General features: G+C 42.8%; 2 protein-coding genes across 7 annotated transcripts; one reads left to right on the top strand and one right to left on the bottom strand.

The window, feature by feature from the left end:
- Positions 1-92: 92 nt before the first annotated feature.
- ccdc78 (coiled-coil domain containing 78) lies at positions 93-8,019 on the top strand. 6 transcript variants are annotated; one of them, XM_084342253.1, is made up of 14 exons: positions 93-370; positions 638-769; positions 857-943; positions 1,061-1,417; positions 2,332-2,382; positions 2,502-2,590; positions 2,868-2,946; positions 3,059-3,184; positions 3,279-3,475; positions 3,629-3,803; positions 4,546-4,589; positions 4,679-4,760; positions 4,855-4,975; positions 7,946-8,019. In XM_084342253.1, exons 1-14 carry the CDS (start codon positions 299-301, stop codon positions 8,002-8,004), a joined length of 1,671 nt encoding a protein of 556 aa, XP_084198379.1. In that variant the 5' UTR covers positions 93-298; the 3' UTR covers positions 8,005-8,019. The 6 variants fall into 6 exon arrangements, with proteins under 6 accessions (XP_084198379.1, XP_084198378.1, XP_084198382.1 ...); XM_084342252.1 differs by lacking the exon at positions 7,946-8,019 and adding an exon at positions 5,037-7,680 and having other exon boundaries at positions 94-370; positions 644-769; positions 4,855-4,955; XM_084342251.1 differs by lacking the exon at positions 7,946-8,019 and adding an exon at positions 5,037-7,680 and having other exon boundaries at positions 97-370; positions 4,855-4,955.
- Positions 8,020-18,127: 10,108 nt separating this feature from the next.
- Positions 18,128-23,781, bottom strand: metrn (meteorin, glial cell differentiation regulator). The gene is made up of 4 exons (XM_084343341.1): positions 23,487-23,781; positions 22,339-22,772; positions 20,718-20,777; positions 18,128-19,947 (listed from the first exon to the last, which is right to left on the bottom strand). The coding sequence occupies exons 1-4, from the start codon at positions 23,585-23,587 to the stop codon at positions 19,634-19,636; spliced, it is 909 nt and encodes a 302-aa protein (XP_084199467.1). The 5' UTR covers positions 23,588-23,781; the 3' UTR covers positions 18,128-19,633.
- Positions 23,782-24,150: the final 369 nt, after the last annotated feature.

Raw genomic sequence — 24,150 nt, 5'->3', positions numbered from 1 at the left:
AACAATGGGGGAAAATAGTGGAAGCTAATTGTAGCTAACTTCAAACTTAAACAGGATTTGCTATCTAGGCTAATTAAAGACACCATACTAAAACAGTTAAATTTACATGCTGTTGAACTACATTAATGGTGCTGCTGTTAAATGAATAAACAGCAGTGTTTGGTGTAAAAAAAAAAGTATACTCTAAAAAGCAACAAGCCCACAGCACTTGTATCTGTGTTGTTCAGCCATGGCAACAAACTGTTGGTGGATACAGTAGCGTTCATTTAGGAAAGTTAGCCGTTGGCAGTGACTAAAGATGGATGCACAAAACCACCAGCCAACTTCAAATGAACTTCAGCAGCGACTTCAAGCTTTAACAGAAGAAAATGTGAGTAAAACATAATAGTCAATCATTACAGGCAAGAGTTATACACACTACTCACTCCTGAAAAAGGTCAGTTTTGGCTAGGTAGATGTTGGTTGGTTCATGAGGTAAGCTAGCTAGCTCAAAGGAAAAGGGGAAATGAACATGAGTTAAGCTAACTACAAACTCAGAGGCGGTTAGCAAAGTTGTCTACAATGTGGGAGCCAACATGGGAGATAATTCAATGTAGCTTTGTCATCTCATTGTTAAACAGTGTTTCTGATACTTAAGTTGCAGCTGCGTGACAAAACTGAACGCCTCTTCACCAAAGTGGGCTACCTGGAGAGCAGACTGGGCCAGTTGGCCAGCTCCAGCACAGATCTGTCCTGCAGGCTGGTCCAGAGTGAAGAGGAAAAACTGAAGGTAGAGTTAATTAGAGACAGCATACACGAGCCTTAAGTCTACACATCTGTCCAGTATAGAAACACAGGGATCTGACTTCCCTTTCAGATATCTAAGGAACTTGTGGAAGAGAAAATTCAGACAAATAAGATGAGAGAGCAGTTTGAAGAAGAGATGTTTGAGCTGAAAAATAAGGTGAGGGTTTGCTTGAAATAATATCAAAATGGTAGTGATGGTACATAAAATGCCAATAAAACGCTTCCTTTATTTGAGTACACAGTGTGTGTGCTACACTGTCTTTCCAATTGTTAGATATTGAACCAAGACGGTGTAATAACTGAGCTGGAGATGCAGCGAGACAAGATACTGAGGGAACTCCAGTCGGCTGAGGCTCTTCTGAAAGCAGGAGAGAAGAGCGGCCGAGCCCTGACAGAGGAGAATGCCACACTGAACAAGAACTACCAGGCTCTGGCTGAGGCCCATGATAAAGAGCTGGCCCAGAGTGAGGAGCTGGGTGCTGAGCTGCTGGCACTGGCCAAGGCTCAGGATGCCCTCCGTGGGCAGCTAGCGGAGCAGCAGCAGAGTGTGAGGTCAACCACCCAGGGCCTGCAGGGTGAGCTGGACAGGGTGCGGGCCCTGATCAGCCGCATGTCATGCGATAGAGTCAAGGTGAGACGGCGTATTTATTAATCTTCAGTGTTCAGTGAGTTAAGTTCTTGTCTCTCAGTAGTTCCTGAAACTTTTGGAGGACTTTGAAGTAGTGTTAGTATTTTAAAGAAGTTGCCAACACCAAAATGAGTTTTGTTGGCAAATTAAACGTAGATCAAGTTAGTCCCATCTAGGAAGACCAACAGGGATGAATGTGTAACACAGCACAGATCTTTTGAGTTCGGCAAATCAGCCCCCGCAGTTTGAGCAGCAAATCTTTGGAATTCAGTTCCAAGTTATATAAGAAAGTGCTGCAGCTTCACTGATTTTGATTTAGCCTTTTATCTACTCAAAACTGGTTGTTATCGTTGTAATGTTTTAATGTTGTGAAATCTTGTCGTTAAGATTGTTCATTTTGCCGTTGTAGATGCTGATTTCATACTATAATGTTAATTATCTCAACAAAGGTATAACATCTTTGTTATCTCTGTCTTCTGCCCAGGGACTACAGATGTAAACGACCTTACAGCTAACTGAACTGAAATGAACTGAAACACACATATAAATAAATCTCAGATATCTAAAAGAAAAATGTTACAGCAGATCCAACATAAGCAAAACATGTCCTTGTCCATGTATAAAATGATAAAACAAAATGTCTCTCATGAGGACCGTATTTCTCCAAACAGTACATGCATCATGATTTACTGCACCTTTGGGTGCACAAAGACTAACATTTCACACATAATTTTCTGTTATGCTCACTGACAATCCTGGGTGCGCAAGAAATTGAAAGCTTTTTTGGAGGCAATAAAAGGTTTTATTTATAAAACAATTTAATTTAGTTTAAGCTAAATTCCCAATTTGAATTATCATCCTTGCCATTATTTATTTTAAATGCTGGTTACACTTTGATAACATCACTGTATCAACAGCTTGAGGATCTGGCAGCGTTGGACAAGGAGCAGAAAACTATGGAAAAAACTGTATGTATATTTGTACAACACATGTATCTCATTGTGGGGATTAGCGTATGTAATATGTATGTTTTAGGGGCATCAGTGAACTAACTACAGTTATGGTACCTCACTATGCTCTCACATAGCTACTTGGAAACCAAGATGAGATCAAAGACATGCTGGAGAAAATGAAGAACAGCTACGAGGAGCAGCAGAAGAAACTGGAGGAGAAAGTGTGAGGCCCGCTGAATGTTTGTCCTTTACTCGTGCACTGGCTTAATTAAGATGAAACATGATTATCTTTTCATTTCCAGCCAGAGCCATTTCAGGATGTATGTCCCAGTATTCATCCCACACGCATCTGCTCTGTGGTCCCCTCTTTGATTTTTGTTCTGTGCTGTGGCTTCATTCGCTGTGTGTGTGATGTGGTCTCTTTGCTTGCCCTTGTGATGTGGCTGTCTGTGGATTTTGGTCACTGCTGTCTTGTGGTTGGGCCTGTGTTTGGTCATCAGGGTTGCAATGGGTAAAGAGCAGCAGGAGAACAAGAGAGCGATCCGTGATAGCCAGCTGGAACTATCAGAGCAGAGCGCGGTGAGTATATTGATTTGCAGAACAGCTCTCAAGTGATCACTGTTTTTCAACCTCTGAATTAACATTCAAATGATTTTAAGTAGCAGTGTGCAAATCCATCCATCTATCCAAGGTCCTGATGTGCTCTCAGAGTCAAGTGAAGGAGGCAGAACAAGAGAACGCAAAGCTGCAGCTTCAAGTCAAAGAGCTGAGTGAAGAATACCGTGCGAGGCTTGTGTGCTATCTGCGGGACATAGCTGTGAGTTGCAGCGCTCACAGATGCCCAACAGTAAGGTATCTCAAACACAACACCCACCCCTGCTGTAACCTCAGTCTGCATGTCTTTCATTTAGGAGTACATCGATGGACTTGGAGAAGGTAAAAGCCCCTCAGAGACTTCTAAGATGAGGGCGTTTGTGGACAGCATGCTCCAGGATGTTCGCTCCTCCTACAGGGTCAGGGAGGAACAGCTCGCCTCTGCTGCGCGTTCATATAAGAAGAGACTTCAGAAGGTCACTATGACTCATCATGCTCTCCTTATCGCGTACAGGTGAGACTACCTGTGTCTTTAGACTTGAGTCATACTCTATTGATTGTGTTTGATAAAACTTGGAGGAATAAGGTACCAGCACTGCCATCAAGCACAAAATTCCTGTTAAGCCATCATGGTTTACTGGCCACACCATTACATTGTGATCTTTAGGGTTCAGAGGGAGCAGATCTTGGCCAAACCAGAGAACGGTCTTGACCCTGGACCCCCAGAAGCCCATTTCAGCCTGGAGCCCACTGAGCTCAGAGATGAAACGGCGAAGGAGCTCCAGAACCTTCGCCAGGACAAGGCGAGGCTGGAAGCTCAGCTGGAGGCGGCCCGGGAGCAGGTAGCGTCGAAGAAAGATGGCTGCTTTGAAGTAGATTGATCTGCTTTTGTTTTGTCTGGTGCGTGTTTGTATTTGGTCTGTTGGTATTCTTCTTTGTGTCCATACTTCCCTTTTAAAGCAAAACAGTGTTTGCTTTGTGAGCAGTGAGCTGGAATAATGGCTTCAAAGTGTGTGTCCTGAGGCAACAGAAAACTTTACGGCTGCAGAGGTGGACTGAAGATCATGCAGCAACACTGATGGATGGGAGATTCGTTGCCAACCTGTTTGTCACGGTGATTGGTGCAGCAGTGTCAGCAGTTTATGTTTAAGATGTGTTTTTAAAGATATTGTTTGACTTTTTGGGAAAAACTTTGCATAGTAGATCAGTAACTCCATTGTTTTTACATTTCTGTTTGTACACAAGTTAAACAAACAAAATATAGTGTTAACATAACATGTTTGTGCTAAGCTAATGCTAAAGCATTCATCTTCTCATCTAACTCTTGCCGAGAAAGTGAATAAATGAATTTCCCAACATTTCAAGCTCTTCCTTTCATTTATTTTGTAGATATGTGTGTGTAGATATATTTCTAGCTAAATGTCGTGCCCCCTCCTCAACAGGAAGAAAAAATCCTTAGAATTGAAGCCTGACCTTCAAATCATGAAATAAATAACTGTTTTTCACTTTTTAGGAGCCAAATATTGCAACTCATATTCTGTTTATGTCGTATTGAAGACCTTCACCCCGACTTTTCTGTTCCAGGTGGCTCTCCTCAAGATGCCTGTTCAAAATGTAAGCCATCAGGAGTGAGTGTCATTTTTGTATTTTGCCAAATGACAAATGAAGTCAGCTGTGGATTGTGTCGTAAAAATGATGAAATATGTAACTTTATCAGGCCGGCAACACTGGAGCAGATACGCGAGGAATCCTGGTCGGACATACGGAAACAGCTGAGGGAGATCACAGGCTCTACACTGGTAAACAAAACGCTCTCCCATACCATTCAGAACATTCACATTGTCAAATTACGTCCTCAGCTTTTGTTTAAGGAAACTATTTTCCGTCACACAGGTGGGCTTTGAGAAGGAGCGTGCCCTCCTCATCACCAGAGCAACAGCTGCAGAGGCGCAGGTGTTAGAGTTGCAGGACTATATCGACAAGCACCTGGGCAGGTCAGGAAGTCACTTCACGTGTAAGTCGTATAAAATTCACTTTCAGAAGAGTATTATACTGAGCTTTACCACTACCTGCAGGTATAAAGAGGAGATCTCACATCTGTGCAGACTGCATGGGACACAGGAGGCTGGGCGCTCCCAAAGTGCTCATTCATCACTCCATTAAGAAAGCCACGATATCTGAAGCCCAGTCAAATATTACAATGTAATTTACAATACAGTTTTAAGTTTAAACCCAATACTAAATCTGAAAAAGAAAACAGTCCTTTCAGTGTGATCGTGCATGAATCTGTGCTTGTAAGCTGGTTTTATTTAAATTAAGACTTTAAAAGCGGAAACTAATTTTAAACCTGTGTTGTTTCGAGCATGTGTGTGTGGTGTGCATTTACGCCATCACTAGGTGGTGCTGCTCATACTGCTCTTTTTCTCCATGAAAGGCCCCCAAAGAAAACCGGCCTTGAGAAAAAAATGCCTGGAATGTTTGTAAAGCTTATGTCAATTTCACGAGCTGGGGAGAAGAAAGCGCGGTGACAATGAGGGGTCACCCTGGTGAGAATAATGTCATTACATGTTACCCAGACACGTACACGCCCGTGAATACTTTCCCTCTCAATGCCGTGCTGAGAACTGCGGCGCAAACAAGCCAGGCTTTTTCCAGAATGAGGGTTCATATTTATAACCTCAGTGTCGGTGTGAATAGGCATCCTATTCCCTTTAAATCCCTTTAACAGTGAAAGGGTCTGCATTTTTTTGTAGCGCGGTTTGGTAGCTGGGTTTCATAGTTTTCATTAGTGTCATAGCTGACGTGGGTTTAAAATGAGAAATTCCTTTTAGAATGAATTCAAATGTTTGGTTTAAAAAGGTTTGGTTAAAAAATATTTGCACGTTTTATGTAAAAAAAAAAGAGCAAATGTTGATGCTGAAACACTCTGGGGAATGATGGGAATAGTAGAGGAGATGGAAAGAGTCATACGCATGTCACCCCAATCCTCTTTTCAGGGGGCATGCCAGCCGTGGGAGGAGGGGAGCAGGGGTGTGAAAGTTTGAGAGGAATGGGAAGTGGGATTTTGTTAGTAATGTATTACACTCCCAGGGCCCTGGGAAAAGGGGTGGGGGGTGCTCAGCTTGGGCCCGTGCCAACATAGTCACTGTGCCAAAGCGCTGGGTGCTGGGGACCACTCCTCTCATCGGCAGATCTGTGGGAAAATCAAAACCAGGTTGTTCTTTGCTGCTCTGCCAACAAAGACAGAGGGATGATGTGCCTGCAGAGACCTTTGCAAACTTGTACAAATGAAGTGTACTTTAAACAAAAAGCAAGAAAAGTAGGAGAAATTTTAACATCACAAATGCAAAGAGTGGAGTTGAAGTCGGGTGCACCACAGCTGGTCCCCAAGGCCAAGTGCCAAGTTTTTGGAACAGTTCCCTTCTTGGACTGTGAACAACTTTTTATTAAATACCTATGTGGTCACTATTATGATGCAAATACTGACAATTTGCATCTAATCTAATGGTCTGATTAAATTCAACGAGACTTATAAATGTGGCAACGCAAGCTTTAAATCAGGATTTTGCTACCATGCTGAAATGTTGAAGTAAATATTTTTTTTAAAAGTCCTCCAAAAAGGAGTGGTTGATGATAGCATGTGTGGTCGTTCTAATATCTGATTAGAGTTCAGTGAAAGAGCCAAAAGATTGTTGCATTTACATGTGTATTGCTAGCTAACCTGAAATTGTCCATTGCCTGGAGGAGCTGTATGCGTAAACGTAAATGTCCAAATTAGTCGGCCAGGACTTCACCCTGCCAGCTCCCTTGTACAAAGTCCCATTGAGCATTGACGTGTGAATAGAGCATGTTGCTGTCCGGAGAATTCACAATGAGCAAGTGGGTGTGTTGACGTCTAGCTGCTTCATACTCTTTTCTGCTTGTCTCGATATGGATTGTCTCTCTTTCGTTGATATTGAGGTTACATCCAAAAAATTAAATAAATAAATTAGTAAAAGGTTAAATATGCATAGTTCAATATAAGTGTCATCTTCTACCATTACATAAGTCACACATCAGTTTGCCATTGACCCACTAATAGCTAAAATGGAAAACATAAATATGATTATTATGCCATTTATTGACTTTAACCTTCAGTATAATGCAGTCTGCACCTAAATATATGTCAGTACAATGCCCTGCTTCCCTGTTGATGCAGAGCTGACGGTCATCTACTGCGGTTAATACACTGACTAGGAATAAGTACCTCACACAGCCCCACATCAGAAGACCCAAACTATCACTTTAATTTGAGCTGTATTGCAATATATTCTGTAATATTGCACGGATCTCCACCTCAACTATCAAAATGTTTCTTAACACTTTCATATGATGTTATATTATATATCATGTCATTTTTACATAAGCTTCCCATTTATGCGTTCATGTCAGGCTTTCGTCGCAGCAAAGATTATTTATTAAAAAATCCCAGGATGTGTACATGTTGACATAAAACTCCCTGACAAAGGCTTGATGTTGAAACGTTTGTTTTAATGGCCGTGCCACGACAGTGAAGGCATTTTAATTTTTTTTAAAGAGAGTTGCTTGGAATTTTCTTGTGATCTGTATGTAAAAACTATTTATTTTCCTTTTTTTCTGTCCTCTCGGTCTGTTGCAAAACCTGATATCTGTTTTTGTCACCTGAAATAAAATAACTGCATGTAATTTTTTAAATCCAAACTAATGTTTTGTGTTAATCATTTGGGAATTGAAAACTTTCACCTACACAATACAGCGTTATGCTTGTCTGATAACACAGTAAAAGACCAAAAAAAGTAATAATACATTGTTCTCATTAAAAAAATAGGTTTAACGAGGGTACTAAAGACATTAGCATCCTGCTATATGTTCAGTCATCGTCCTGCAAAACCCTGACCTTATCAACTTTACAACTGTGAGTAAACTCCGTGATGCTTCTTCACTTTCTCTACTCTGTTCTGTTTAGGTGATGCTCCAGGCCCAGATTTGTTCTGTGGCCAACACAGTGGGAAAGGGGTTGGATGAATGTGTCGTTCTGAGGATGGGAAGCAGGGTGGAGCGATACAGAGGAAGTACCTCACATGGCCTGCGATGGGCCGCTCGTCAAGAGGCCCTTTGTTTTAGGAGGTTAATGCCTAATTGATACAGGCTTAATGAGAGCGGCCTGTGTGTGCAGAGTGTGTGAGCCGGGGGCTGGACGGCCCTGCCATAATTGGAACGGACAAGCCTTGTGTGGAGGAGTGCACAGGGAAGGGATTTATGGGAACGCAAGGAAAGGAGAGGGAGAGTGGGAACGAGGAAGAAAAGGTGACAATGAGTACGAGGAATGCAGGGAAAGGAATCCAGTGCGATAGCGAGAGTATTGCAAGATCATGAGAAAGAGATGTGGTGACAATAGAAAAGTGTGCATGAAGCTCAACCAGGCCGTTCCCATGGATGTTTAGTTAATGCTTATTCAAGTTTTATAGGTTGTTTCTTGAATTTTCCCATGATACTAAATTGTTAATTTTGAAGTTGCTGCAGATTTTATGAGCAGTAAACCAATGAGACGATGAGCTGAATTCTATTTTTATGGTCGACTTTGGCTAATTAATGCAAAAATGCCAGCATAAACTCTGCAACTGTCTATTTTCTTAGACACCTGTCTTTTCTTTTCTGATGAGCTGTCTTTTCGACCCCCTCCTTCAGTCTGACAGTCTCAGACTATTCATGCAAGAGTCCCCAGCTCCCCTCCAGACAAGCTTTCAGTATGAAGGCTGGAGAGGCATTAAGAGGGAGGAAGGAGGGGCAGGAGAGGGGAGCACAGAAGAACCCTACACTTCAGAAAACCTTGAAGAATTAGGACTGAAAGCTATGGAGATTCTGGGTGGCTAAGAAAGAGGGTAAAAAAAAAAAAAGAATGAAAAGACGAAAAAATAAAGGGGGTCAGTGTGCATAATTACAAAAGATGAGAGGGGAAACAATGAGAAATGGATTTTTGGAAGTGAGGCTTACACAGAACGAGCTGCAAAGAGACAAATTGAAAGGTCTGAAATGAGAAATGTTGAGGAAAGACAGAATATAGGGTGAGAAGAGGGAGGAGGAAGAGTTACAGTAAGGGTGAGAAGGACAGGGGAGGGAGGCAGCTTTATGAACAAGAGCGAGTGAGAATGAGGCTGAGTGTCGGTGAGGGAAGGAGAGAGGGACAGACCCTCTGTTTTCCCACACTCGGTCGGTTCCCACAGCGGACCTGGCTAATCCCTGTCTTAATTGGGGGAGAATTCCAGCGCACATGTTCCCCTGGAATGAGCGTAGAGCGCAGGGAGAGCAGGGCTCGGGAGCTTCTGACACATCAGACAGGCCACAGCGGCTGGGCTGATGCACAATGTGTGAGTGCACTTTGTTGGAATATAAACATGCCGCCCGACTGTCAGCACGTCTGGCGCATAAATGGCTTCACAAGTTTCCCTGTTTCTTTTTCTCTACACTCGATCCAACATGAAAAGTGCTCTTAGCAGCTACTTCACATTACTTAGTTGTAATGCACCATGTGAGAAGTATGTAACTTTAAAGCTTCATTTCATTAATGTTACAAGAAAGAAAGAGAAAAAAACCTAAATCACAAGCACATTTTTAAAGGGTCAGTTCACCCAAATTGCAAGATGACATGTTAATCTCCTCACCACTTGTTCAGTCTAGCCATGAACGGTTTTGTTCTCAAGATTTTTGATGGTATTCAATCAGATATCAGTGAACAGTTTTGCTAATGGTACAAGATAACATTTAGGTAATATTTATATTAGGTTTGTGGATATTATTTACTTATAATTTATTAAAATATTTTAATTGGGACGACAGGAAAGACCGGACAACGACAGATAGAGAGAGCTGGTGAACATAGTAGAGCATTTAGTAGCTAAAGAGCCGGTTAGAAAGAGACCAATTGAAATGCGGCGTTATCTGGAGATAAATACAGATTTCTCCGGGTTTGAACGAAAACTTTTGGGATAATGTAAAAACTCACAAACAAACAAAATATATAACAAAGATCTTGTTGTTTATAGACATTTTTATTCAGAATTTTTAAATAATATATTTTTAAACCAATCTGCATGGTCATATTCTACAAGAAAATATATGTACAGTGATGATTTAAGACAAAGAAAGAATAACAGCTCTTGGACTAGAAACTAGTTGGTATTAAATATATACAGCATTGTTTATGAGTAGGTTTGCTTGCTGGGTATCTATCACATACGTCTATTTCCCTATCATTAATAAACAAGCTGTACCATCACAGCTTGTTTCAGGCAATTGCTCTAATGGATTTTGGGAACTGTAGGAAATCAGAGATGGAGAGTCTTGAGAGGAACAGAACTACATACCTTAATAAACATGTTACCAATTGATTAAGTCATACAATTTCTGTATGATTACTGTTAAGTAGCATAGTTTAAATGCAGAATTTTTCATCATAAGACTGCTATTAAATCATCCTCGTCAAGTTTTCACAAGTTTCACAGTGCTGCACGGCAGCCATATCTGGTGACAAATCTTGCCCTGAAGCTGCGTTTTGCAGAAGGAAAAATGCAATGAGATACTAGTAACATAACAAAACCACTGTGAGTGGCAGTTTCGTCCTGCCTACCTCTTTCCTTAATAAACAATTTGAACAATAGGCACAGTGCAATATGTCTCAGAGGATGTAACTCAACACCACTTCTCTGAGGAGAAAGAGGTGGGTGGCAGGTAGCAGGACAAGAACTGAACTGATCTGCGAGGGAGGTTTCTCCCCTTTGTGTAGACAATCAGACAGGTTTAGGTAGAGAACATTAATCCTGGTGGTTAATTGGTGGGGTTTGGAGAGCCTATCTGTACACAGGTGTGTTTCCTTGTAGTGGGTCAATTCTCAGGCCGGGGTTTAGTATCCAGAGGGCTGATGTCAGCACCATGAGGAAGCAACACACAATTCAAGTGTCATTGTTTAATAAAGAGTTGTGTTGACAGATGAGGAAATGTAGAAACATGCAAGTTACCGTCAGGAAATGATCATGTGATATTAATACTTTAAAAAAAAGTTTGTAGTCATGGTAGCAGCTAGCTCTGAGGATGGCAATGCTGGTCTGTAACACAGTCCACCACTTTGGTTTAAACCAAAATATCTCATCAGTTATTGGAAATGGTCCACAGACATTCATGGTCTCCAAAGGTTAAATCCCACTGACTGTGGGGTTCTCCTGCCATTTCCTCCAACACCACCATGAGGTTGATATTTTTTGCTTTTAAATACATTTTTTGACTATATGACACATTACCATGGAATTTGTACAGGTAACCATGGTGCCCAGAGGATGAACCATCATGACTTTGGTGATTTTTCATCTAGTGCTACCTGCAGGTCTAAGTTTTTACTTCCAGTGGAACATCTCACCATCTACGTGACGGATAGGGAAGGATTTTACCCAGACATTCATGTGTTCACTGCCGAGGAATCCTATTGGCTTTGGTAATCACCTGACCTTTCCTCTAGCGCCATCTTGAGGTTCACATTTTTGTTGCTCTACAACCATTTTGATGATTCATGTCCCCCTCACGTTACATCATAGTAAATTTGATTTACCACCAAATACCTACAGAACGAATCACTTTTCAATCAGCCGTAGATGCACTTTGAGTTCAGTGATAATTAGCACGTTAGCCTGCTAATATGCAAACTACAATGGTTAATTTGGTAAACATTACACCTACTAAACATCAGCATGTTGATCAGCATTGTCATTGTGTGCGTCTTCTCTCTTCTTCTGCCATGTGAGCCTGTTTCCTTATCCTGCCACAGTGAATGTCTCCAAGTGGCCTTCTTAGAGTATGATGTCAGTGTTTGGAGCTTTTTGTGGTTGTACCCCCTGCAGGCGATGTCAGCCCCAGGATACGGCGAGGGGATGGCAGCTGTGTTCAGCTCAAACGGAGGAGTAGCGAGCGGGCCTTCGTTGGAGGGGGTCGCAATTCATTCCCTCTGTCTTTCCTTACAATACTTTTTTTTGGCGGGAAAGCACCAAAGACGCTTGTTTGACCCAACTTGTGTTTCTTTGCGGGACCCCCTCCCTGAGAAAAGTGTCGCCCGCCTCCACACTCATACACCATGTCCACCCTGTCTTGATTGATTTTCAGTGCGCATTTTGGAAGGGATTACAGCCATCTGCAGGCTCTTGAGGAACAAAGGGGGCTCCTCGCTCTCCTCCCTTCAGTACTTCAGAGGGATAACATGGCCAGATAAACATGCTCTTGCACCGCTATACACTTGTTCTCTATTCGGCTTTGACCTCTCAACCCACCCAAACTGCCCACTCTACTTTAAAGCTGACCACATTATTCTCCCCTACCCTCACTCTGCACAGTGAATAGAGGCTGCCCATCAGTTTTCAAAAAGTGCCTCAACAGAAAGACCAACATGAGCCAGTGCCTGATAAAAATGATTGCACTCAGAAGCCATCAAAATAGAGGCAGGTCATGGTGCCTGTTGATTGGTTACCAATGCATTTTTTCCTGGCCCGATAATAAGACGTGCATAGCGAGTTAGCATGTTCTCAGACGTGAACATTCACAGTTTCCATTTGGGAATCATCGCTCCCAGCTGTGCAAGGGTGTTATGGGAACCAGAAGTTGTCAGCTGGGAATCTGGGATGCCAAAGTGTGGTCATGGACTTCGGGCTCGCTGTCAGCTGGTGCTGAGCTGACGGAGGGGCAGCAGGATGCACAGCCACTGAGTCACAGGGGGAGGCGGACAGATCACTTGGCGTAATGTCTGGTTGCGGTGGGTTGGATTACCAGTATGCCAACATAATTAGTTTATGTGGAAAATAAAGCCTGATGAAATCCACAGCTGTTGTTAATCACTTCCCAGAAAACACTGAGATGTTTAATGACCAATGTTTGAAAGTCCAATCGAAACAGTTCATAGGTATTTCCAAATTGAAAGTTGTGATAACAATACTGTCTGTCCGCTGGATGTCCATCCAATTAAATTATGTTACCACGAACAGGCTTACTCAGTTAAAGTTTATGCACACAGTGTGCATTCAGCAGCTTTATTCAACCTTAAAACTTAAAGCAGAAATAGACAACTTTTCAACTTTCCCCCCTCCCAATGTTCCTGAGGTATTATTGTTGGCACAACTGTCGCAAACACAGCGTTAGCAGCCTGGTTGCTATCCAAAACCAAAAACCAAACCAAAAAAGAAGCCCAATTTGACCTGGGAGTCCCAATCTCAGAGCTATGAAGACATAGTAAAACACTACAACAGTAGGTTTTGTTACTGATCTGGTAGAAAGAATGTCAGTTTTAAACCGTCTTGAATCCAGCTAGTCACAGGGAACACATTGCTCTCCATTGAGTGAATGCATGTCCATTTCACTTGTTTTACCTCAGTTTCTATCACTCTCCCTCTTCGCAGTCTTTTGCAGTGTAGTTTCCACAGTTATTCCAGTTGTTCCATCATTACCTGGGGGTATCGACCAGATAAAACAGTGCCTCTTCCTGTTTTGGTTGCGCAATGGCAGACGCTTTTTTTGCACCGTAATGCAACCTTCAATTTAGTGGGAAAAATCGAGCTCATTGGACAGGCCGAACAGCACAGTGAAAGCAATGTTTATAGGGAACTGATCTATATGCGGATGGTGTTTATTTTCTACAGCTATTACTCACAATTACTTCAGAATGGTAAGTTAAGGCAAATAAGTTGTCTATTACCAGATTAAAATAAAAAGTCTAGAGATAATAAGTGAACAGTGACTCACATAGGACATAAACCCCGGTCTATTGGGTGATTGTTCTGTTCTTGACTCAATCATACATCCACAACCTCCTCACAACTTAGACCTTGTCACTCTTTATACTACATCACATGACTTTCTGGCAGAAAGCCCTGAAGTTAAACCTCTCCTATGTGCGATCAGACACAGCTTGGATAAAGACGGTGGTCTCTTACCAACACCAAGCTTAAAACGATGAGACAAGAATATAATATACATGTAGATATACACGAATGGCATAAACATGTTTTATATATTTTAAAAAAATGGGAGTCTTTCTACAAGGAGTGGAAATCACAGGCTGGGAGTCTGATCACAGTCACACAAGAAAATTGGCCAAAATGTGCCAATTTTCTTGTGAAGTAAACTTTCAAAAGATGTCCTAAAAGTGTGGATGCAAAATCCTGTTTGAGTGTGCTGTTCTGAGTCTACAGCCATACAGTTACAATCTCATGCTTGATCGGAAAAAATGCCCTAAAGGATTGTTGCGTCTCCGCTAGAAGTATTGAGGGGCAGTTGAAATACTGAACACCATTCTCTGTCTCAACTGCCACTGAGGAACAAGAGTGAATCACTGGAAAAGGAAAGTCACAGAGGGCTACAGAGATTTAGTCATTTAGAAACCTCAAGTGTCTTTTGGCACAAGGAAACAGATTATATCAAGTGCGTGTCAGAGCATCGCAACCACTGTTTTGGATCCACAACAACACAGCAGCCAGCAGCTGTGCACCAAGCTGTGGGAAAGATTAGACGATGTACCGATGGAAAAGACGGGTGCACCAGAGAGAGATGCAGGTGAAGGATAAAGTGTGAGAAACTCTATTACGTACTGAGAGAGATCAGGCTAGAGACCAGGAATGAAAAGGGATTAGTAGATTACCTCTGCTAGAGGGTATTGGTAGCTTTTTATAAAACTGCAGATAGCTAACTGATATTCCCGCTGTTACACAACAGAAAGGTGTGAGAAGATGGATTCAGATTTGACTGTTGGCACCAGTAACCGTTGTGTCACATGTACAGTATGTATGTCTGATTTGACTGTGATTTTCTGTATAAGATTTCCAAGTATATGGACGGAGCCAATGCAGAGTAGTCTTAAACTTGCATTCTTTCTAATGGCCAGCAGGGGACAACTACACTGGTTTCAAAAAGGGGTACGATTGTGAAGCTTATGAGAAAATGACCCTACTTCTCACTTGATCACCTCAGTAAAGAGATTCCTAATGAGTTTATCGATCGTTTCATGTCTTTTTCAATACAGAATTCTGTTCAATTTGTAAATGATGGTTCAATTTAAAGTAAAATGGATGATAAAGCAGGGCATGGTCGAGGGTGTAGCTACCTTGGGTCCGTGGCGTGTTCTCGTATTTTCAGTCAGATCCAATCAGGATATCCTCCCAGCTCCACCTCTACACAAGTGACATTTGCAACTTTTTATCGGACATGTTCTTGATTAGAAGTGGCTATATTAACGAGAGTGGCGTGAAAAATGGTCGACAAATGTGGCTTTGTCATAACGGTTTGTACATCTACAGTCCTAAGTCATTCGGTCATCCTTTTTGAATGATATTTACAGACTACCGCCATTTGGTGGTAAGGAGAGTTACTTTCTCTGCAGCAAGCGCAGAGCGTACGAGCTAGTTGGCTGTCAGATGTAGTCTTTGTGGTGTGTTATACTGCATTTTTTTGGCTATTTCTTTAGATGTCGGTTTAGTGTGTATGGGCCCTTAGGCCCAGAGGAACCGAAATGGTGACAGCTGCAATGCCAAACAATGCTCCAGAACTGTAGTCCACAATCCAATGGGTGATATCATGGTGAGTTTACATTGGTTATAATAAAGATAATTACCCAACCAGCTGTTGGTGGTGGCAAATGATTCTGTAAAGTCATGCAGATAGAGTCAAAATGTAAGTTTTTACATGGTCAAACAAAGTCAAATGTATTTATTTTAAGGAGATGGAGAAATACACCAATTTACTGCAACATCTTCATTGTCTGGAGATTATTGACCTTGGAAAGTTAAAAATCGGAGCGTCCTCGATTCTGTGATGTCTGTGCAAATGCCATTCACTGAGGAATTTCTTGTGACATGATTAAAAGCTGTATCCGACCTTGTGGTGAGACTGTGTTAAAAGCTGTTTCTAAGGATAAGGAAGTCCAATATTTAGGAAAAAAAACCTCAACACATCAGGAAAACCATAATGAATATATGTAGATAAGTCCTATATCTGGGATTAGAATTTTCTTGGCTGACTTTTATATAGCTGGATAACAGGGTGATTTTCTTCTGGAAACACAGGACCTATGTGCTGGGTGGAGTGTTGTTGTGCTGGACTGTAAGGGAGTGTCCAGGAGCACTTTGCCCCCTGTCTTTGCTCTCATCTCTGGAGCTTTGTCTCCGGCCACTTTCCTCAGATTCCCCCAGGGGCCGACGGAAGTCCACACCCAACAACTCTCTCCCGTTGCTTTGGATTCCCCTTTCCTAAGTGCTTCCCGCCCTGGCGTGTCCATACCTCACCTCAGTAGCCGCACAACAGGACAGAATAAAGAGAGGAGGGGGGTGAAGGAAGGTTTATTGTGTGTCTGCAGCATTCTGCAAAATAAATGGAAATCCCTCAGCATCAAAGGAGTGTGTGTACAATACAATCATAAGTTAGATGAAAACAATCGGACTGGTTTAAGAACATTTTGCTGATGTAATACCTACACACTATTACTCTTTTTGAATGTAGGGCTTTTAGTGGAGTACATTCATAGTGTGGTAATGATACTTTTACTTGAGTTAAAGATCTGAATAATCCTTTTCCATGGGCAAAATCTGGTATTTAGCAAGTACAGAACAACACTGTGCCACTGTGTCAGTCTGGCTTCCCTGACATGAACAGTAATGGTATGTAACTAAGTACATTTACTCAGGGACTATACTTAAATACAACTAAGAGGTACTTGTACTTGAGTATTACAACTTTTTTGCCACTTCATACTTCCACTCCACTACATTTGGAGGCAAATGTTGTACTTTTTACTCTACTACATTTATTAGATTACTTATGTTACTGATTGTTTTAAATTCACTTTTACCAAAGTAATATTTGAACACAAAATCTTTACTTTTACTGAAGTATGTCTTTTGGGTACTTTTTACAACACTGGACATGAATACTGCAGTTTTAGGGTGCTCAAGCCGGGGTCACAAAGAAGTGACAACAATGCAGGAAGTTGAGCTTTGTCAGAATGTCACATGATGTATTAGTTGAGGGAGTTTAATTTGAGTGCTCTTTGTTTTGGCTTATCAGGCCTGCAGCAGTAACCTCAGATGGACTGGAGGGGAGGGGGTGGGGGAGTGTGTGTGTGTTTGTGTGCGGGGCCGTGCAGCTCGGGGCCCCCAGCTACGGGATGTTTTAAAGGTGCACTGAGGCAGTAAATAGCTGGGGAGGTTGGAGGTTCACTCACATGAACTACTGATGCAGTGGCAAACCAGTGTCAGCGTTTCTATGGGAGATAGCTCCCCAGACACGGGAGGCATGTCGAGCTTTTGTGATTTTTTTTTTCCCATTCGACATAAACACCATGTTAATTCCCCCAGCTGCTGTTATTCAACCGGATTTACTGTGTGCAGTAAATCTGAGATTTTACTGAGGTGTGTGCAGTGCATGTTTCTGCAGAATTTTGCCAAGAGGAGAAACAGGTGGCAAATTTATCATAGAGGTTCAGTAATATGGGTGATTCTGTGTTATCTACCATGCAGCTCCCCCAAAATTTACTGCCATCAGCCATGCCAGGTAACAGATATGCCCTGTGCTGCTGTAGATCAAATCTAAGTAGAGTTAGAAAACAAACGTTGGCTCTAGGCTGAAGGTCTAATTGGAACAGAGGTTTGGTTTGATTGTGTCCTCGTGCTCAGGATGAAGGGAGCGACTGTGTGGCACCTCAGCTCGGCCTAGTCTGCCACGCCGCTCCCTCAATAGCAATTTATTGCTTCCTGAATCCTGAAAATGGGAGGCCGAGGACAACAGAATTCCAACCTCTGTTTTCTACCTACTTTCCCCGTCCAAACAACCTCAGGGTCCTAAACACTCCCTAAATCTCTCCGCCTTTTAGGCCCCTCGCTCGCTCAGGCTTGCCATTTGTTCAGAGCTTTCAGGGATCTGATTCATGGGCACTTGAAGTGACTTATGTCTGAGAAAAGTTTACCATGCTAGAAAACATTGGACCCAAATGCTATAACGTGGGTTAAACGGCGATGGCGCTCATAAATTATTGATGCAACTGCTTTATGTTTGTGGAGCATGAAATGACCAGAGAATGAGTTCAAAGTGAGAACATGAGAAAATAAATACATCCAAGGACATCAAGGGGTGTTTTTCTCACAGTGTATTTTAATAACACAGACAAACATAAAAATAATCCACAATACTGACACATTGTTGTTTTTTCCACAGACTTTTTTTCCTCTTTCTAGAATTTCTTATTAACATATTTACATTCACATTGACGCTGACACGATTTCACATATAAAAAATAACAAACAGCAAAATGGCAGTGTAAGCATTTAAGACATACCGCTTCAGCACATCACGGCAATTTGGTATAAACCCCCTCCGCTTGTTGATATAGTGCACATCAGAACAGAATTTTACACATTAAATGCATATTTTGTGTTGCTCTTGAGCTAGCCAAGTCCAGTTTGATAGCTTGTTTTTCCACCAAAAGCTGGTTAGAAGACTTTATATCATATAATAACACTGGACTTCAGTTCTGAGTGGCTGTTGTCACCAGTTGTATGAACATTGCTGAGTATATACAGGTGAATATCTTGTATAACACATCATAAAATAGCTTCTTGGTTTGATCTTCTTCTCGTGTGTGATAATAATACGACAACAACTAAACTTAGAACTGCTTTGGCGATCCACCCCGACACAATCTTTTAAATAATTATCTTTAAAGTCCAATTAAAATTACAATTTTGCATCGTACACCTTACAAAAAAAAAAATGCCTAAAAGCCTGCATCTCCTTACAGAAGCAAAAAAATCTCAGAGTTGGCTAAAATGTGAAAGTGCTCTCAGCACTAGTTTGAGCTGTGAAACCTGCTCAGGTAACCTCAGATTTGTGTTTCTACTGTACGTGCTCACATTATCTGTACATATATTAAATTCTCAGTCGCTCCACTATGCTACATATAGTTGCTTTTTATTTGGTTTTCAGTGCTTGCAGCATCACACTTTCCAGATCATTCCCTTTCCTTTGTCAGTGCAAATATATATTTTTTTAACATTTCCTTTTGTGAGGACTTTTTATTAATAATCTCCTTAATAATAGTAACACTGAGGATGACCCCTGTACAGCCAGCATAACATCACTTTCCTGTGGCCAAAAGGTGCCTGAAGTGTATCCTCAGTGGGATTCCACTAACAGGCGGTAAGCTTTCGATAGAACTTTTAATAAATTTTCCTGAGTTTCCTCGCTGTGACTCTCAATAGGCCTGAATTAATGGCTTCACTTTATTTATCCCAAATGGAAAGCTTTTCAATAGATTTTCTCTGAACCAGCATAATGGCATCACCGTTTGTATAACCTGTCCAATGCCAAATGCTTATTAACATTTCAACCACGTCCCTTGTGTCACAACTCCACCTGGTTCTTTCTGACCCGGTGACTGCATATTGCACTGAAATGGAGTTGGGAGAAGTCCATTTCACTCCTCAGTCCTTTGGGAAGACGATATCCGTCGATGGCACCCTGGCTACATCGGCCAACAGTTACACACTGTGGCTTCTTCCGAAACATGGGCTGAGTTTGGCCTGGCTTTCAGTACGGACTCGACTCTGAGCGGTAGACAAGCTGCTGCAGAGTTTGTAGCTCAGTCTACAGGCAGTTCGCAGGGTATCTGCTGGGCTGCTTTGGCTATAGTGTACGCCCGCTGGAAGTCCTTGTAGCGGGGAGCGCAGCCCAACCAGGCCTCCCCGAAGTGGACCCGGCCGGTGAAGAGGAAGCTGCCTGGCCCCGGTTTGACGCCACACTGCAGCAGAGTTCTGACCTCACCACGACTGGCCACGCGACTGTTGCCGGTGAACAAGGCGTACTTCTGACGAAACACCCGGGTGGCGCTGACCTTGATCACCGCTGCGCGGAGGTTGTCGTCTTCCACCACTGATCGGATGTTACCTCGAACGACTGCGGATAAACAGGACATTCAGGTTAATTTCTGAGATTATTTTACAATTATTAACTTGAATTTTGTTAGTTTAAAGGTGCAATATATAGCTCAGTTAGCCGTTCAGCTAGTGTTGAGTGCAATTAGCTTGGAGCACTGAGATGCTGATTGGTTTGCATGCTAAATTCAGTAGATAGCTCCATAACATAATATTTCTTTACATTCTGACACTAATCTTTGTCAATTTTTGAATGTTTTCAACTAAAATTCTTACATATTGCACCTTAAAAATGTTTTGCTGTATGTTGTCCTATTTTAGCTAGAGGTGCACCTCTTTACGGGGCTACCATGTTATGGTAAAATCCTTACCAGGCCTCTGGCCCGCTCACTAATCCCTCTAACTTTTGTTGCCATCTGAACTCTCCTCAGTGCCATTACAGCTCAATCAGGGGCCTGCAGATTAGTCCACTGCCTCTTCTTGAGGGGGGTGGTGTTTGGATTAGTCCACTACAGTGCCTCCATTAGGGATTCCTATGTGTGGGTTGGGGGTGCAGAGATTTGCTGTTTCACCTTTAACCTTTGCACTTTTAAAAGGAGAGGATTTGGAGGCACCGAGGTGCTCTGACTTTAAATCGATTCGACACAAACGATTTGTACGAGAAGTCATTACGTTCCAGTACTCCTTGCTATTTGTTGGCTGGTGTAATGTCTTAATCTTGACACATGAATTAGAGTATTTTTTTTTTTTTTTACTGGTTTTATCTCCAACTTGTTATTTAAGGAAACTTACCAAAGTCACTGGTGCAAACAGCCATCAGAATCTCAGTGTTGTTGCATGGTCTGCAGGCATCTGGAGAGACAACAAGGAGAGGAAATGGGAAGAAAAGAGAGGAGAGTCAGTTGGTGACCTCATGTAACTCTCTAAACTGTTCGAAAACACCTATATGCTAATACTTTAACTGAGCCTCTGGAAATCAAAGACCTCATTTCCAGATCACATGCACAGGAATGTGAGATGTGAATCCGGACCTAAAACTCTGTGCAAAGACGGGCAACAAAAGGAGAGACCAACCACTGCGTTCTAACAGACAGCTGCTACTTTTACAGTTGACGGAGGGGAACCGGTGGAGCTTTAAGGTGCGAGGCTCTTCCACCCCAGACGATTTAAAGGCCGAATGAAACTTCCCCCCTTAAAGCCTTTCAGGGTGTCTACAGTCACACCTCATCAAAAGCCTGCTAGACAGGGGCCAAGGACAGGGAAAGGGGGTGGACTTCAAAGATTTTTGCTTTAAAGGACCGTAATCCCACTTCTCAGAAAATACTCCCCTTTCTTTCTGCTAAGGCTGGACAACTTTTCTGAAAAAACAGGAAAACATTAAATCACAGGGCAACTTTCTAAAACTTGCATCGGGATTTTAAACCAAACCAGCAAAGCTCGGTCCGTCTGCATTAACTGAACTGTGGGTAATAAAGAAAAAAAAAAAGGCTCCTGGCATTTTTTAAAGTTCTCCTTGTGGTTCTTTGGAGGCCCCTTGCCCACCCCACACATTCTCCTCTTTAGTGAAAACCTCTTGATAAATGAGATTCCTTCCTCTCTAGTCCGCAGCAAACCCCCTTCCAAACCTAATCAGTGTGTGTGTGTGTGTGTGGGAGAGAGAGATGTAGGAGGGAGGGGGGTGTATACTCCTACAGACAAGTCTCCCCACAGAGAGGCAGCTCAACAAAAGAGAAGAGCATCTCAGCTGGGCAGAGGCCTCCCTGTCGCCTAGGCGACGGCAGTAATCCCAGAATACTCATGCGGCACCCATTCAAAGGGCTCTGGACTCTGGAGAAAGCCCCACATACTGTGCTTTTGTGCCCCCCCTCCTCCTCCTCCTCGTCCTCCCTACTCTTGGGCTCCCCCTCTCCTGCTCCTAACCAGCACGCCTCTGGGGAAAGTTTGGCCACTTCCTCCTCTCTGCACTCTGCATAGGCTGTGGAAAGTCCAAGCAGCCCACAGAGGCCTGGTATGAATTATGAATCATCCACAGGGAGGATTTTACGGTGTATAATATCACCAGCAGTGGGTTGAAAGTTGCATTTCCCAAACTTTTCAGGAAGGGGAAAAAAGAAGTTCGACCACGGTTTAGTGGTTTATATTAAAGAGGTCTTGTGACCGAAAGGACAGCAACAGATACATACTGTTGTGTCCCGTAGAAACAGAGTGAGCTGAGAATTAAAGGGGCACTACGTAGAAATTCACACTCAGAATTTTGATATTTAATATATTACTGAGGTAATAATACAAACTGGCCAAAAGTTCTTCCTTAATTCCTGTGTTCACGATTTTATGACCAAAAAATGTCAAATTCAAGCAAAAAGACTCCAACACTCAAACCAACATGGCCGCCTCCATCCTCTCACTGACTCACCTTCGCTGCTGATGGGGTTGGAGTCCAGCGACAGCCGAGCGGTCCAGTCCCCTCTCAGCTCATAGCGGAAGGATGCGATCCTCCTGCTGATGTCCTGGTGAGGTGTCGCCTGCAGGAAGAGAGCCACCCTCTCCCCAGGTAGACGGCTGAAGCAGCGAACCCTCGGCGGTGGAGAGGACTCCAGGCGGTCCCCGACCAGGAGCTCCAGGACCCCGTCTCTCTCCAGGTACAGCTGGGCTCCGTGGAACTGCTCCGAGGGCTTGACGCAGGCCGTGATGAGGCCCGAGCTGCTGCCGCCCGGTCCCACCGCCACAGAGGGCAGGCGAGGTGACAGGCTGAGGCGCAGGGCCCCTTTGGGATAGAGCCAGTCCAGTGTGCCCTCAGAGCAGTGGAGGGAGATCTGCTCCACGCTGCCCTGCTGCTGGGACAAACCACTGTGAGGAGGAAATAAAAGGGAGGAAGACAAGGTTATTTAAAGGTTCATATAATATTTTTTCAGGCAAGAATTTGGGCTTAAAATCTGGTGCATGCCTGAAACATCTACAGGATGGATGAACCCAGTGTGAGCCCTTCTAATGGGCAGATTGAACTAAACTTTTAGAGTAAGAGATGAGTACCAAACTAAATTTCTTAAAAAGACTTTAAAATCCAGCTTTAGTAAAACTTTAGTAGATCAGGACACTCAGAGAAGGCGCCGCCTACTGGCAGCTTTTTGCAGAGGCAGGGGCCAATCATTGCATCTTTAGGGCCAAACTTATATTAAAAAAAAATAATAAAGTCCTCTGCAGGTGTTTTAACAGGATATTCAAAATGAAACTCTCCTTCACTATCTGCATGCATGCACTGCATGTTTTTCCAACGAGTTTCAGAGTTAATCCTCCAGTCTCCTGCCTGTCTGGACCCCCCATGCCTCCTGCAGACAGCCCGCAGGGACAATCGCAGCAGAGCAGGAGAAACATTTTAATTGCATCGCTAATGGCAAGTCTCGACATGTCGCATCCCAACCAGCACTGTCCTTTACAGAGCGGACTCTGGCTCTAAAACAACACGGGCCACCTGTGGCATCTCTGAGCGGCATTTTTGCGAAGCATCTTTTCATTCAGCACGCACAGCACAGATGACACACGATCACACGAATGAACACTTGCCTTCCTCTCCAGCTGCACTGGTCTTCAGAGTAGTTTGAAAAAGCCACGTGAAAAATGGCAAAAAGTAAAATCCACATTGCGTTAATCCAAAGTCCAGACATGTTTCGACAGCGGGTGATGCGATTAAAAAAGAAAAGAAACTTAGAAATAGATAATTCCAAAAGCTCCGATGCGATAAACCTCCTCTATAAATCAAATGTGAGTCTATCTGAGATAACCTCCATATCTCTGTGTATCCTCTTATCTGACGCGTTAAGATAAGAGAACACCGCTAAACTCTCTCCTGCTCTCTGAACTTCTCCGGACTGCTGTGCGTCAGGGGACGCAGAGTCTGAACTTATCCCCCCTCGGAAAAACTTGACGGACCAATCAGAGGCCGAGGAGTGAAACTTTAAACCACTCACACTGAGCGGAGGGGGAGGGACGTCTGACCTGCAGACACAGTAACAGTATGCAACGACAAACCAAGTTTCTATTCACTATTGTCCGACATGTCTGCATAGAAGATACTGATGGACTTAGTGAGAAATGAGTTTGGAGATACTTAGTTTGTTTAATTAATTCTGTTCAGGCTCGTTTTCATTTTTATTCTTTGTGTCTTAAAAGTGTTATTACTGAATCTGATGACGCTGTCTGCTAATTGTAAATACTTTGTAACTTGAAA

Source organism: Pagrus pagrus (assembly GCF_965226575.1).
Source record: "Pagrus pagrus genome assembly, chromosome: 21".
Taxonomy (NCBI): domain Eukaryota; kingdom Metazoa; phylum Chordata; class Actinopteri; order Spariformes; family Sparidae; genus Pagrus; species Pagrus pagrus.
Note: the sequence above shows the minus strand (reverse complement) of the source record. Positions and strands in the feature narration are given on the sequence as shown.

What these genes read in the sequence shown, in the direction of transcription:
- ccdc78 (XM_084342251.1), top strand. Translation starts at nt 299, where the DNA reads ATGGATGCACAAAACCACCAGCCAACTTCAAATGAACTTCAGCAGCGA. An exon ending in TGGAGGCGGCCCGGGAGCAG is followed by an intron (nt 3,804 to 4,545) that starts GTAGCGTCGAAG and finishes TTTCTGTTCCAG; the next exon opens with GTGGCTCTCCTCAAGATGCC. An exon ending in CAAAATGTAAGCCATCAGGA is followed by an intron (nt 4,590 to 4,678) that starts GTGAGTGTCATT and finishes TAACTTTATCAG; the next exon opens with GCCGGCAACACTGGAGCAGA.
- metrn (XM_084343341.1), bottom strand. Translation starts at nt 23,587, where the DNA reads ATGTCTGGACTTTGGATTAACGCAATGTGGATTTTACTTTTTGCCATT. An exon ending in CAGTGCAGCTGGAGAGGAAG is followed by an intron (nt 22,773 to 23,486) that starts GCAAGTGTTCAT and finishes TCCTCCTCACAG; the next exon opens with TGGTTTGTCCCAGCAGCAGG. An exon ending in CAACCCCATCAGCAGCGAAG is followed by an intron (nt 20,778 to 22,338) that starts GTGAGTCAGTGA and finishes TTGTCTCTCCAG; the next exon opens with ATGCCTGCAGACCATGCAAC.